Here is a 14163-nt window from a genome sequence, read left to right on the forward strand (position 1 = left end):
TTGTAGATGAGAAAACTCAATCCTTAAAGAGTAAGTATTGTTCAAGGTCACAGAGTTCTGTGCAGGCTCCAGGTGTGACTTAAAACTGGAAGCCTGTTCAATTTTTTTTTTAATATTTACTTATTTTCCCTTTTGTTGTCCTTGTTGTTTTTCACTGTTGTAGTTATTGTTATTGATGTTGTTAGATAGGACAAGAGAAATGGAGAGAGGAGAGGAAGAAGGAGAGAGAAAGATAGACACCTGCAGACCTGCTTCACCACCTGTGAAGCGACTCCCCTGCAGGTGGGGAGCCGGCGGCTCGAACCGGCATCTTCAGGCTGGTCCTTGTGCTTCGCGCCACGTGCGCTTAACCCCGTGCGCTACCGCCCGGCTCCCTCCTGATCAATTTTCCAGAGGCCTTGGACTTAACCTTTTTTAACATTTCTGCTATTTATTATTTGTTTGTTTATATACTGAATCTCTGAATCCTTGGAAGTGGGGGGGGTGGAGAAGAACTAGGGGATAACATAATTATGCGAAAGATCTTCATGCCTGAGGCCCCTAGCTCCTGCCTCCAAATCTTGGCAGCATCAAGCTAAGTCAGACAAACTGTGCTGGAGGTGGGGGGTGGGCAGAAGAAGAAAATATGCAGAGACTCAAGCTTAAAATGGGGTAGTGAAACAGATACAGCCCTAGGGTAGGCTCTTCTGTCCTTCATCTCAAGGTGGTTCTAATGACTGCTTCCTAACCTGCTTTGCTGTGGGTGCTGAACCTTGTATGTCATTCTTTGCAGATGCTCTCCGGCACTTACTGTATTTCTCTGCAGCGCTCTCCAGGACTCAGAAGTTGATTATTAATGGCAAAAAAGGGCACAGTCACCACATAGCCTTGATTTGAACTCAGGCTTCCATGACCTTTCACTAAGCTATTGCTTCTCCAGCCTTGTACTCCAGCAGAGGCAGGATGATGATGATCAGGATGACTGTTTTTGTTACTCTTTCTTTTTTAATAGGAAGAAAAATGGTTTAAAGATGCTACAGAACTAGAAACAACCTTAGGAATATGAGCTCTTAATCTGTAGTATATCTTTTAAAATCTTGGGCGACATTGTTTCACCTTTTCTAGCGGAAGATTTTTAGCTTTTGCATATTCTGTTTGCTTCTCTCTGTGTCTCTCACGCTTTGTCATCTCTGGAGCTTCACCACTCCAAGCTGCCTTTTTCAGATAGAGGTGGAAAGAAACTACAGCCCTTCCTTTAGTGTGTTGGGGGCTGGGCTCAAACCTTTGACTTGGCAAAGCAGCTCACTATCCAAGTGAGCTATTTTTTGCCTCCCCCAAAGTTAGGAGTCACTGAGTTTACTGGCCTCTTCACATGAGGAACAGTTCAAATTTAGTGCAAGAAATACACATTCCGAGATCACATGGGTAGAGTTTGGACTTGGAGCCCTGCCTGCCAATTCAGCTAAGTCCTTTTTTCCCCCTCATACTTCATTATCTTTACCATCTGTGTAGTGAACGCTCAGTGAATGGGTTTTGCAATAATATACCAGTGAAGTCTGTGTTTAACACCACAACTCCTTTCTTGCAGAATTTTAAGTTCTCTTCTCACAGACTGACAGTAGCAATTATATTTCTCTTCGTAAAGTTCAAGTGGTTTCTGGGAACTTTTCTCCCACCAAAGATTAAGTCTTGTGGGTGAAACTCCAACTCCAACAGAGCCACAGTAAAGTAACTCTTGTTGAACTAGGCATTCAGCTTTTTTTTTTTTTTAATGTCTGCCTTTTCTTATACTTTCTATTTCTTAGACTAGAGCCAGAAAGCTGATGTTGGTCTGACAGCTTACTGGTTCGACTAGAACCATAGCCACTTGCTAAAGGTGCCATTTAAATTAAAATTTAAGCAAAATTCTGTCCGTCTGTCAGTCATCCCCCAGTGCTTAATACCTACCCTGGCAGAGGTCACAGATGTTGAACATTTCCATCATCACAAGAAGTTTCTTAAATGGTGCTGGTTTAGAGGGTTGCCTGTGGACATGGGAGAGCAGCTGGTGTAGTAAAATGAAAGAAAGCTTGAGAGAGTTGAATTTTTGAATAAATTTCTGTCAACTCCCTGTTTGGATGTGGTAGTCCTGGACAAGTCATTAAGTATCTGATTCACAGATGATCATTTTTCATGATGACCCCTTTCTTTTGGGTAGCACTTCTCAAATAGGTTATGTCTGTGATGTCTCTTGAACTTTATTACTATAGGTCTGTGCCAAGGTGGGTGAGATGTTTTTTTACACACATGAGAGAACTGAGTGTAAATAACTAAAGGATGCCTACTGAAAAATCTCACAGGGCCCATGTGTCACCAACGATACTGTAAATCATGAGTCCTCCTACCCCCATAAAATGATGAAAAACTAAAAAGGGAAAATGGTACAGGATGCAGACTATAAGGATATCTCTCCCATTCTCACTGTATGTTTAGTGAATAACTGAATCAGTGAGACAGTTCACTTGAGGTATAAAACACAAGGTGGGGGGGTCGGGCAGTAGGTAGTGCAGCAGGTTAAGCACAAGGACTTTTATCAGGATCCCGGTTCGAGCCCCCAGCTCCCTACCTGCAGGAGAGTCGCTTCACAAGCGGTGAAGCAGGTCTGCAAGTGTCTGTCTTTCTTTGCCCTGTCTTCCCCTCCTCTTTTGATTTCTCTTTGTTCTATCCAACAACAATAACAGCAACAATAATAACCACAGTAAGGGCAACAAAACGGAAAAATAGCCTCCAGAAGCAGTGGGTTTGTAGTGCAGGCACCAAGCCCCAGCCATAACCCTAGAAGCAAAGAAAACAAACACACACACAAGACTTCTAATTCCTGGCCAGTTTTTCTCTACTACCATATGGTACTTGAAACATGGGGGTTAGGGGTGGGGGAATCTTTGAGTGGAAGGACTACTGTGACTATCCCATGAGAGAATCTGAACACACAGGCTGTTTAAACTACTAATCCCAGATTTATTTTGCCAAGGGAATCACCAGGGACACTTGTTAAGCATGCAGATCTCCATACTTACTAGAGATAACTGATCTGGAAGGGCTGAGGTAGAACCCTAGAATCCATGTGTGCTTAAGAACTACAGGGGCCAGGCGGTAGCGCAGCACGTTAAGGGCACATGGTTCAAAGTGCAAGGACCAGCATAAGGAACCTGGTTTGAGCTGCCAGCTTCTCACCTGCGGGGGGGGGGGGGGGGAGCCGCTTCACAAGCAGCTGTGAAGCTGGTCTGCAGGTGTCTCTTCCTCTCCCCCTCTGTCTTCCCCTTCTGTGTTTGATTTCTCTCTGTCCTATCCAACAAAAACAATAACATGGGCAACAAAAATGGGAAAAGGTGGCCTCCAGGAGCAGTGGATTTGTAGTGCAGGTACTGAGCCCAAGTGATAACCCTGGAGGCAAAAAAAAAAAAAAAAAAAAAAGACAGCTGCTCCTTAGGATCTGTTACATTTGGGGCATGATAGAGCTTTTTTTGATTGAGATCCTGGTGGAGGTTTTAGGGATCACTGTATCAGGAGACCGCTTCAGGGTAGATTTCTATTTGGGGAAGGCAACTGAGTGCGCAGCTTCAGGAGGGACGCACATGGAGCGGTGAGGGAGGAAGGGGACACCTGCCCAGCCAAATCAACCCTGGTGATCAATGGGGTAACAGATGTCGCAGCCAGATTGCCCTCACATCCTAGGGTAGATTTCTAAAATGTGTTTGTGTTTGCCGTTCCTTTAGCCATGGATGCATCATATGATGGTACTGAGGTAACTGTCGTGATGGAGGAAATTGAGGAAGCCTACTGTTATACCTCCCCTGGGCCACCCAAGAAGAAGAAAAAGTACAAAATCCACGGAGAAAAGGCCAAGAAACCCAGGTTAGCCAACATGTTTTGGGTCGCTGCTGGTCTTTGCCAACAGAAACTGCTTAGAGTGCAGTGTCAGGAAGGCTTACAGGCCGCACCTGGATTCATCAAGAGCACCTTGCCAGTTTTTGAAGTCTCCCCCTCTGCGCAGTGGGGCTGAGGTGGGGAGGGCAGTGGGAAGGTACCAGTGATAGCTGTAAAGGATATCCATGCTGTTCCTCTAACGTCTATCCTTTTAGCTCTGAACACTCTGAACTTCTTGTCTGAGCCTGCCAGCACTGAGTGGCTCACTTTTGGTACTTTGCTTACTTTCTTAGCTTTGGGGAAATGCTATTGACCAGTGAGGTGACCAGGGACTATGTAGTCAGCCCACCTCCCCACCCCCTAGCCTTTCTGCGGTAGGGTGGAGTGATAGAACTCCTGCGTCTTTCTTGCTCATCTCTTTATTTTGTATAGAGACAAAAATCAAAAGGGATGGGGGAATAGGGAGGCACGCGCGCACACATACACACACACACACACCTACCTACCTCTGAAGCACTGCTTCACTACTTATGAAGCTTCCCCCTGCAGGTGGGGGTTAAGGGCTTGAATCTGGGTCTTTGAGCACTGTAATATGTGCATTCAACCAGGTGTATCACTACTTGGATCCTATCATCTCTAGGAAATATGGTCCATGGAGAAGTAAACCAGACAAGAATAGCTTCGCTGAAGGAGGAGGAGACCTCCTATAAAACACCTCCCTGGTGGGTAGTGACACACCCACTTGCTTGCACAAGGACCCTGTTTTAAGTCCCTTGGTCCCCACCTGCAGCAGGGAAGCTTCACGAGCAGTGAAGTAGTGCTTCAGTTCAGGTGTCTCTCTTTCTCTGTCCTACTTTGTTCCCCCCTCCACTCTCAGTTTCTCTTTGTTCTATCAAGTAGAAAGAAAAAAATCTGCCTAGTGTTACTTAAAAATCTTCCTAGTGTTACTCTGCCTCAGTCTGTACATGTTCTGAAATAAGAAGCTGCATTTTCTACTTCTTTATTCTTTGTTACTCAGATACTAGTATTGTATGTTTACTGTTTGAGTAAAAGGAGACCTCAGGAAAATCTTTGCTTTCTCAGGTCAGCTTACCTTCTTTACTATTATGACATTTACCTGAAAGTACAGCAGGAGCTCCCTCACCTCCCTCAGTCTGAGATCAATAAGAAGATCAGTGAGAGCTGGCGACTTCTTAGCGTGGCTGAGAGGAGTTACTACTTGGAGAAAGCCAAGCTAGAAAAAGAAGGTTTGGATCCTGTAAGTAACCTTTTTTGTTGCTGTTCCAATCCAACTTCTGTGATTCAGTGTCACAGTTCCTGAGGGCCTTTGTTGTAACCTTTAACTTAAAAGGGGTCAGGGCTTCATGGTGCTTAGGGATTCACAGTGGGGAGCAGAGAACACGTTTAAACAGAAAGTTTAGTCCCATAAGGTAAACAGTTATCAGCTGAGTTAAAAGTTGCTAATAGTTGTAGAAGAGTCTAAAAGTTTACCAGCTAGCAGTCACACCGAGTTCAGTTCCTAGGAGAAGTGGTCATGGCGGATACCTGGAAAGCCTCCGCCAAGATGAAGCAGCAGCCAAAGAGAGCAACCTGCTCCAGGTCCCGTGCTTTATACATTCCCTTCTCTGTGTCCCGCCTCAGACTGACGTCATTCGTATGCTGATAGTCCCAAACTCCTGTTGGGGTCACAACTGGCCTCCTGTTACTCTTTCCTTTCTTCGGAAACACTTTTAGGTTGAATGATTTTTATCTTTCTTGAATCTGACATTGCCTATCTATTTCTAGTTGATGTTGTTCTTTGCACCGTTTTCCATGTGGGTTGCAGAAGTACACGGACAATTCATTTTCTAAGCTATCTGCAGCCCCAGGTGCCTTTTTCTGAATTTAGCAAAACTTGGAACCCCTTATATTCATGGATAGTTGATATCTCCCTTCAGTGTAGTAGTTTATATAGACATTTTTCCTACACTGTGAGTTTCCGTGTTGTAAATTGAATTTATGTGATTAACTTGTCTTGCTACTGATTGCTGTCAGTTAAAGGGTGGTTAGTGGCTACCTTGCATGTTTAAAGGTAGGTAGATACAGCTGCTTTGTGTAGTGTTTCAGTCATCTGCCATCAGTGATGGTGTAAACAGTGGTGCTTGAAGCAGAAATGCAAAGCTGAACATGGTGGAGGAGGCTGAGGCTTGGAGTGCTTGGATTAGAGGATAAGAAAGTGTAACTGGATTAGAGGATAAGAAAGTGTAACTGGGGAGGAGGCTCAGCAGGTCCAGTGTAGGACTTGCAACGTAAGGTCTTGAGTTTAACCCCAGCACCACATATGCTGGAGTGGTGTTCTGGTTCTCTCTGTTTCTGTCTTTCATGAAATATTTTTTTTACTGATTATTACTATTATTATTAGAGGGAGAAAGAACCAGAGCATCATTCTGGCATATGCAATGCCAAGAGTCACTGGACCTCATGCTTGGGCATCTGACACTTTACCCACTCCATTGCCTCCCAGGTCCCTAAATAGATCTTTTTTTTTTTCAATATGTATATATATATTTTAATTTTTTAAAATATTCCCTTTTTGTTGCCCTTGTATTGTAGTTGTTATTGATTTCATTGTTATTGGATAGGACAGAGAGAAATGGAGAGAGGAGAAGACAGGGGGAGAGAAAGACAGACACCTACAGATCTGCTTCACCGCTTGTGAAGTGTCTTCCCTGCAGGTGGGGAGCCGGGGGCTCACACTGGGTCCTTATGCTGGTCCTTGCGATTTGCATCACTTGCGCTTAACCCACTGCACTACCGCCTGACTGTCTAAATAAATCTTTAAAAAAATGATAAGTATGCATGCATTTAGACTCTTACAGCCATTTTTTTTCTACTTCCCAGTAACAAAACACTGAGTGCTATTAAAGCCACAAATTTGTTTTATAAACTTTAATTTCCACCTAAAAAAATAACATGGAGAGACCTGGGTGGTGGTGTTACAATGTTACAATGCTCAAGGACCCGGTTTCAAGCCTCAGTCCCCACCTGCAAGAGGAAAGCTTTGCAAGTGGTAAAGCAGTGCTACAGGTGTCTCTGTCTGTCACTCATCCCCCTTGATTTCTGACAGTCTATCCAATAAATAAATAAAGATTAAAAAAATAGCATAGCTACTGCAAGCTGAAATCTTTTACCATTACCTCCTTTCAATTGAAACTCCTGTCTCTGATTTCTCTTTTGCTGTTGTAGAGCAGACGGACCTCAGAAATACAACTGTGTACAGCTAAACAGGCTCTATTTTCCCTTTAGTGGAGCCCATCTCTGCTGCCAAACTTCAGATTATTTTATCCTAACCGGCATATTCTTCTAGAAGAGTTTTGCGCTAACTACAGTCTTGGAGATGGCGCTTCATGCTCCTTCCAGATGATTTGTTTATAAACTGAGTCTGGGCAGCAGTCTCAGTGTGTGGGCAGGGTAAATAGAATCACCTCCGGCTCTCTTATTTAAAAAAAAAAAATGTTTATTTTGTTGGATAGAGACAGAGAGAAATTGAGAGGGATGGGGGGGTGGGAGGACAAACTTGGAGCACTGCTTCACCTCTTGTGAAGCTTCTCCCTACAGGTGGGAGCTGGAGACTTGAACCCGGATTCTAGTGCACGGTAACATGCTGCTCTACCGAGTGTGCTGCCACCTGGCTTCCTCTATGTAAACATTTTAAATAGGAGCAGCGGAGGCAGCTTTCATGTAGATGCCTTGCACACATGCTTGAATCCCTGAGTTTGATCCTTGGCATCACATGGGCGCAACAAGGAGAACTTCATTGATAGCGAATGGTGTTTCATTCTCTCTCTGTTGCTCTAAAAGTAGAAGATTTGGCTTTGAAGATAGAAAAGCTGGGGTAGTGGTAAGGAACATCTGTGAGACCATATCTATTTGCAGATTGATATCTAACATTTCTTCGTCACCACCACTAAAATCCCGACTATAATAGCTCTCTGGAAGATACACACTTACACTTACTTGCAGTGTTGGGTTTCCTTGTTTATAAAATGGGGTTTTTGAAATCAGTGTGTGTGGCTGGGAGGTGGCTGGACAAACGGAGCACATGCTTTCCATTTGTAATACCCTAGTTCCACCCCCAGCACCACATAGGAGCTAGTGGTGCTCCATTGTGTCTTAGAAAATAAATCTTTCGAAAAAAAAAATTTCAAAATCATCTTTGTTTCTTGATGAGAGAGGAGAGAAAGAGAACCAGGACATCACTCTGGTACATGTGTTGTCAGGGACCAAATTCAGGATTTCATGCTTGAGAGTCCAGTGGTTTATCCTCTGCACCACCTCCCAGGCCAAGGAAATAAATCTTTCCAATGTAAAGTAAATGTAAACCTTGCCTGGGTTCTTGGCATACACCAACTAGGTCAAGGAATGTCTCTCTTGAGGAAAGGAGGAATGACATAGTGGTTGTGCAAAATGAAACATAACGCATATGGAAGGTTAAATTTCCGGTGGTCCTCTAAGAAGATGTGGTATTTATTGGGCATCTGAAACATGCCAAGGCTGGATGAGCCAGCTTGCCTGGGTGGAAGTTGAGACTTCCTGCCCTCATACTTCAGGAGCCTGTGGGAGCCCTTCTGACAGACTGTTTGCTCAGCAGCACTCTGGGTCTCCTGCCAAATGACTCCAGTGTTACTCCTTTCAGCCCAGGAAGAAAACCTAGCTTTTAGACTTCCTTGGTTGCTCTGCTTGCTTTTTTTTTTTTAAGTTTAAAAGATAGATTTTATTTATTTAAAATAAAATAGATACAGAGAAAAAGATACAGAGAACAAGACCAGAGCACAGCAGCACAGCTGTGGCTTATGGAAGTGCTGGGGATTGAACCTGAAGCCTCAGAAACTCAGGCATGAAGGCCTTTTTACATTATAATTAAGCTGTTTCCCCCAGCCCATTTTTTAGATTTTTTTAAAACTTTTTTTTTGTAAATAAAGATTCTACTTTTTTCTTTTTTTTAATTAATTTATTTTCCCTTTTGTTGCCCTTGTTGTTTATCGTTGTTGTTGTTATTGCTGTCATTGTTGTTGGATAGGACAGAGAGAAATGGAGAGAGGAGGGGAAGACAGAGAGGGGCAGAGAAAGACAGACACCTGCAGACCTGCTTCACCACCTGTGAAGTGACTCCCCTGCAGGTAGGGAGCCGGGAGCTTGAACCGGGATCCTTATGCCGATCTTTGTGCTTTGTGCCACCTGCGCTTAACCCACTGAGCTACGCCCGACTCCCTAAAACTTTTTTTTAAGCTACCCAGGAGATGGTGCAGTGGATAAAGCACTCGTCTCTCGGGATGAAGTCCTGGGTTTGATCACCAGCGTTGTATGTAGCAGATTGCTGAGATGGCTTACTCTCTCGTGAATAAGCATGTCTTTAAAGAAAAGCACATCAAGACTTTATCCCACTGTGCCACCTCCCAGGCCACTAGACTGTGCTATGTGTTTACCACCATTTTGTTTTGTTCTGACTTGTCTGCTTCAAATGCCAGTTTTCCATGGTCTCTCCAGTGAAGGCTTGTGAAAGATTCAGCTGTCTGCTTTCATGTTTTCATCTGAGTGCTTTCTTAAACTTGAGTCATGCAACACTTAGGAATAGAATCAAGAGCTTCAGCTTTGCTGAGAGCCTTGTCCTCTACCATCTACCATCCTGAGCTGTTTCCCCAGCCAATTTAAGATCCTTTTATAATTGACATAGGGCTGGGCTCCTAAAACTCACTGCATTTAATTTCAACTTTCAATTAACATTGAAAGTTAAATTTAAATAACTTTCCACTTTACTTATCAAATAATATTTAGTTTAGATTGAGAAAATAAAAGTACCTTTTTCTTGGTGCTAATTAACTGTGTGGACTTATACTTGTAGAACTTGATCTCTCTGGAGTACTTTACTCTGTACTAATTCTGGGTTTTGGGAAAGTTTACTTCCCTGAGCTTCAATTCCCCCGTTTGTCAAATGAAAATGATAATAATGTGTAACTTTAAATACTGTGTTTGTATATAGGAAAATATATTCTAAGCCGTAAGGTCCAAGGTCAGTGCTAATATATCCATATTATCCTGTGTGTGTGTTTGGGGGGGGTATATACCCCTATATTTTCAGACTTATAGGCTGTAGCCCTTTCTGGATGCCCGTTCTCTAAATGGAGACTTAGCTTTACAATCTAGTCATCCTATTTTCAGTATAGGAGAAAATGGTGATGTCAGAATATCTACTTGCTGCCTCGGGTTTCAACTCAGCCCGTTGACTCGTATTTCTCTCTTTTCCCAGTTTTATTGAATAGTTTATGTTCTGGTGTTTCAACCTGCTACTTTGGAAGATAAAAGTATCAGAGCTAGAAAGGAACTTATAAATAGCCTGATTCAACTCCCTCATTTTACAGAGGGGGCACCAAGATCTAAAAAAGGGGAAAGATTTGTTCAAGATTGCCAGACTCGAGTTATATACAGGATCAATGCATTTTTTTTGTAATTGAATTCACATTGTCTGTCTCCTATGTGTGTGAGTAAGCTACATTGGTTAAAGTGTAATCCAAACAGAGATGCTGTTGAGAGGGACTAACCCTACTGGTGTTACGAGTAAAGTCTTTCTGGCCCCTGTAGCAAAAACAAAAACAAAAGATCACATAAATGTGTATCTAAGTGATTTTACTGAGTTTATCTCTGATCATCTTCCATTCCTGGCTTCCTCAGAACTCTAAGCTCTCCACACTGACTGCTGTGGTTCCGGATATCCCAGGTTTCCGAAAGATCCTCCCCCGCTCAGATTACATCATCATTCCCAAGAGCAGCCTTCAGGAGGATCGGAGCTGTCCTCAGCTCGAACTGTGCGTGGCCCAGAACCAGATGTCCTCTAAAGGATCCTCTCTCGTGCCCAACACTGCCCTGGAGACAGTGTCCAGCCATGCAGGCATGGCAGAGCAGTGCCTGGCTGTGGAGGCCCTTGCCGAGGAGGTGGGCAGCCTTGCCCAGCCAGGTGCTGTGCAGGAGATTGCCACCTCAGAGATCCTCAGCCAGGATATGCTTCTGGAGGAGGCTTCCCTGGAGGTGAGGGAGAGCCACCAGGCTTACCAGACAAGCTTGGTAATCGAAGAAAGCTTGGTGAATGACTCGCCAGACCTCCCCACCGGAAGCCTGGCTGTGCCCCATGCCCAGGTGGGGGAGAGCATGTCAGTGGTAACCGTCATGAGGGTAAGTGGCTTTGGTACTGAAGTCCTCACAGTATCTGACTGGAAGGGTACTAGCACTGTCTGTGAAGGGGACTCCGAAATGGAAATGAACAGTGCTTGTATGGCTCTTTGAGGCATTTCTAATACTCTTGGGCCATTTTTGACCCCCTGGACTTGATAAGAAAGTTATCTTTGGTTTCTTAGACACTCCGGCCAACTTCTCTTGCCCAGTGAAAGCAGATTTTTCTTTGAGATAGTACACAAGGCACAAGTAATAGAACACAGCACACAGAAATAGTGTTTGGGCTTCCCTTGAGTCAAAACCAGGACTTTGTTTATTATTATTTGTTACTATTTATTTACTTTATTTGTTTTTATCATGAAGGAGAGAGAACATGTGAAAGAAACAGCATTGCTTAGCTCTGACATGTGGTTTTAGGGGCATCTCAGAGACCTCAGACATGTTAAGTCTGGTATTCTGGTACAGAGATAGCTCCCTGGCCCACATTCAGAATTTTATTGTGAATATTTCACCAAACACAAACCTTGAACTTTATAGGAGGATTTTCAGGTGGTTTTCCTAGGCACAGAAGTGAGTAGAAGAGAGCTTTGTTCAAGGTCAGATCAGTGAGAATAATGGGAATTCTCTCTCTAGTGTGTGTTTGTTGTCCCCAGTTGAGGCCACATAGCCTGCTCTCCCAGTAGGGAAGCTGCCATCATGCCTTCTAATACTCTGGGTAGGATGGCATCCCCTGAGCTTTATGAAGTCTGCTCCGTCTGAGAGAATCATCATGCCACAGCCCCCTAGGGCCTGGGCAGATGAACGTAGGTAGTCCTGCAAAGGACTCTGTCCCAGGCTTATCCCTTTGTTCTAATAATAAAGCACTGCCATGGACCTGGCTAAGGAAGGTTGATTAGGTGCTAACAATGGGGCAGACTCAGGACTTTTGCTAACTTCTTCATTTCTGGGTCTCTCACACAGCAGTTTTCCTCATCCGTTAAGCAGGAGTGGCACATTGTGGTAATGGTTTTCTCTATCTTAATTGGACTATTTTGCAGTAAGTGTAGCAGCTTCCTGTGCCATAGTAATTCCCATGTGTGTCGGCTCAAACCTGGGCTGTGCACATAGCATGACACATGCCCTATCTATACTTGCCCCTTTTCTAAGAACTTAAAATATTTAATGAACTTCTTCTTGATAAGACAGATTGAGAGGGAAGGAAGAGAGATAGGAAGAGAAAAAGAAAGATAGACGCAGCAATGTTTCACCACTCCCGAAGTGTCCCCCCTGCAGGTGGGGACCAGGGGTTTGAACACAGGTCCTCATGTATAGTAATGTGTGCTCTCAACCAGGTGCACCACTATCTGGTTTGCCCCCTCTTTTTTTTTAAAGTACTTAAGATAATAAGCACATTGTCATCTAGTGATGTGGCTGTTTCTTCTATTCCTCTTAAAACTGTTCTCCACCCGTTCACAGGATTCTACTGAGAGTAGCTCCTCAGCGCCAGCCACACAATTCATCATGCTGCCTCTTCCTGCCTACTCAGTAGTGGAGAACCCCACCTCCATCAAACTGGTCAGTGTATGGAAGGGGGGGCAGTTGATGGATATTAGGGCTCCAGAAGAACTGTCTTCCAGATAGTTTTCTAAAAGCCTCACTACCTCAGCTGAGGTTATCCGGTTCAGGTGTTCTTAACAGGATGAAGGTGGAGGGAGGTCTGTGGGTCGAGCTCCACCCAGTCCATAAACAGTTTATTTATTTTTTAAATATATATATATTTCCTTTTATTCTTGTTTTTTATTGTTGTAGTTATTATTATTGTTACTGATGTCATTGTTGTTGGATAGGACAGAGAGAAATGGAGAGAGGAGGGGAAGACAGAGACGGGGAGAGAAAGACAGACACCTGCAGACCTGCTTCACCGCTTGTGAAGCGACCCCCCTGCAGGGGGGGAGCTTGGGGCTCGAACCGGCATCCTTAATGCCGGTCCTTGCACTTTGCACCACGTGCGCTTAACCTGTGCGCTACCGCCTGACTCCCAGTCCATAAACACTTAATGTTACCTGCAAGCTTTCTTCTTTGAGAGTATTTTTCTATAAATAGGTCCCATGACTATTAACACATTTTCATAAGCACATCATTTAGGAAAAGAAGTCTCACTGAATTCTGCTATTGTACAGATGAGGGAAAGATCCTTAGATGAAAAAGAAGTTATACCCTGAGTGATTCAAGACCACTGGGATGCAAAATCCAGTAGAACCGGGGCCCTGGTTTTTGATTGTCAGTTAATGCTCTTTTTTTTTTTTCCCCATATACTTGCAGTGTCTGGACTGAGATTTATACCTAGACAGTTCATATTTCTTTGTTCCTTTTTTCCTCCCACCCCCTGCTTTTTTTTTTTTTTTTTTTTTTGTCACAAAGGTTATAGCTGGATCTTGGGCTGACAGTACAAATCCATTGCTTCCAGAGGCCACATTTTTTTTTTTATTCCTTTCCATTCTTTTTTCCTTTATATTTTTATTATTTGATAGGACAGAGAGAAATTGAGAGGGGAGGTGGAATAGGGAGAAAGATAGACAACTGCAGACCTGCTTCACTGCTCATGAAGCTTACCCCCTGTAGGTGGGGAGTGGGGAGCAGGGGCTCAAACCCTGGTCCTTATGCATGGTAATATGTGTGCTCAACTTGGTACGCTACTGCCCACCCCACTTTTTTTTTAAACCAATTGTTCACTGTTAGTATATATAGTAACAAATAATAATAGTTATTATTTGCACATTAAGCTTGTATCCTCCCACTTTGCTAAATCGTGTATTCTGGTAACTTTTTAGTAGATTCGATTGCAATTTATATGGGTAACTGAATAAAGTCGGCTTTTTTTTTTTCATCTAGACTCTTTTATTTTGTCTTACATTGTTACATTAATTTAACAGTGTTGAAATAGAGCAGATAATCTTGTTAGCTATTAACTTTATTTTATCTTGGTTATTTTAGTAGCTTACGTTTTGTTGCCACTAGGGTTATTGCCGGGACCACAGGTCTACTGATCCCAGTGATCTTCTTTCCTTTCCTTCCTATCCTACCTTTCCCTCC

At 43.5% G+C, this 14163-nt stretch overlaps 1 protein-coding gene across 3 annotated transcripts in view; it reads left to right on the forward strand.

Moving 5' to 3' along the window:
• HMGXB3 (HMG-box containing 3) overlaps positions 1 to 14163 on the forward strand; it is a 56461-nt gene that overhangs the window by 956 nt on the left and 41342 nt on the right. For 2 of the 3 annotated variants that reach the window (XM_007516399.3, XM_016185295.2), the window contains exons 2-5: positions 3735 to 3873; positions 4969 to 5143; positions 10594 to 11091; positions 12547 to 12645. In XM_007516399.3, the coding sequence (XP_007516461.1) occupies positions 3737 to 3873; positions 4969 to 5143; positions 10594 to 11091; positions 12547 to 12645 (909 nt within the window). In that variant the 5' untranslated portion in view covers positions 3735 to 3736. The remainder of the gene's footprint in view (positions 1 to 3734; positions 3874 to 4968; positions 5144 to 10593; positions 11092 to 12546; positions 12646 to 14163) is intronic. The other variant, XM_060180901.1, reaches the window with a different exon arrangement.

Source organism: Erinaceus europaeus, chromosome 2 (genome assembly GCF_950295315.1).
Source record: "Erinaceus europaeus chromosome 2, mEriEur2.1, whole genome shotgun sequence".
NCBI classification, from domain to species: domain Eukaryota; kingdom Metazoa; phylum Chordata; class Mammalia; order Eulipotyphla; family Erinaceidae; genus Erinaceus; species Erinaceus europaeus.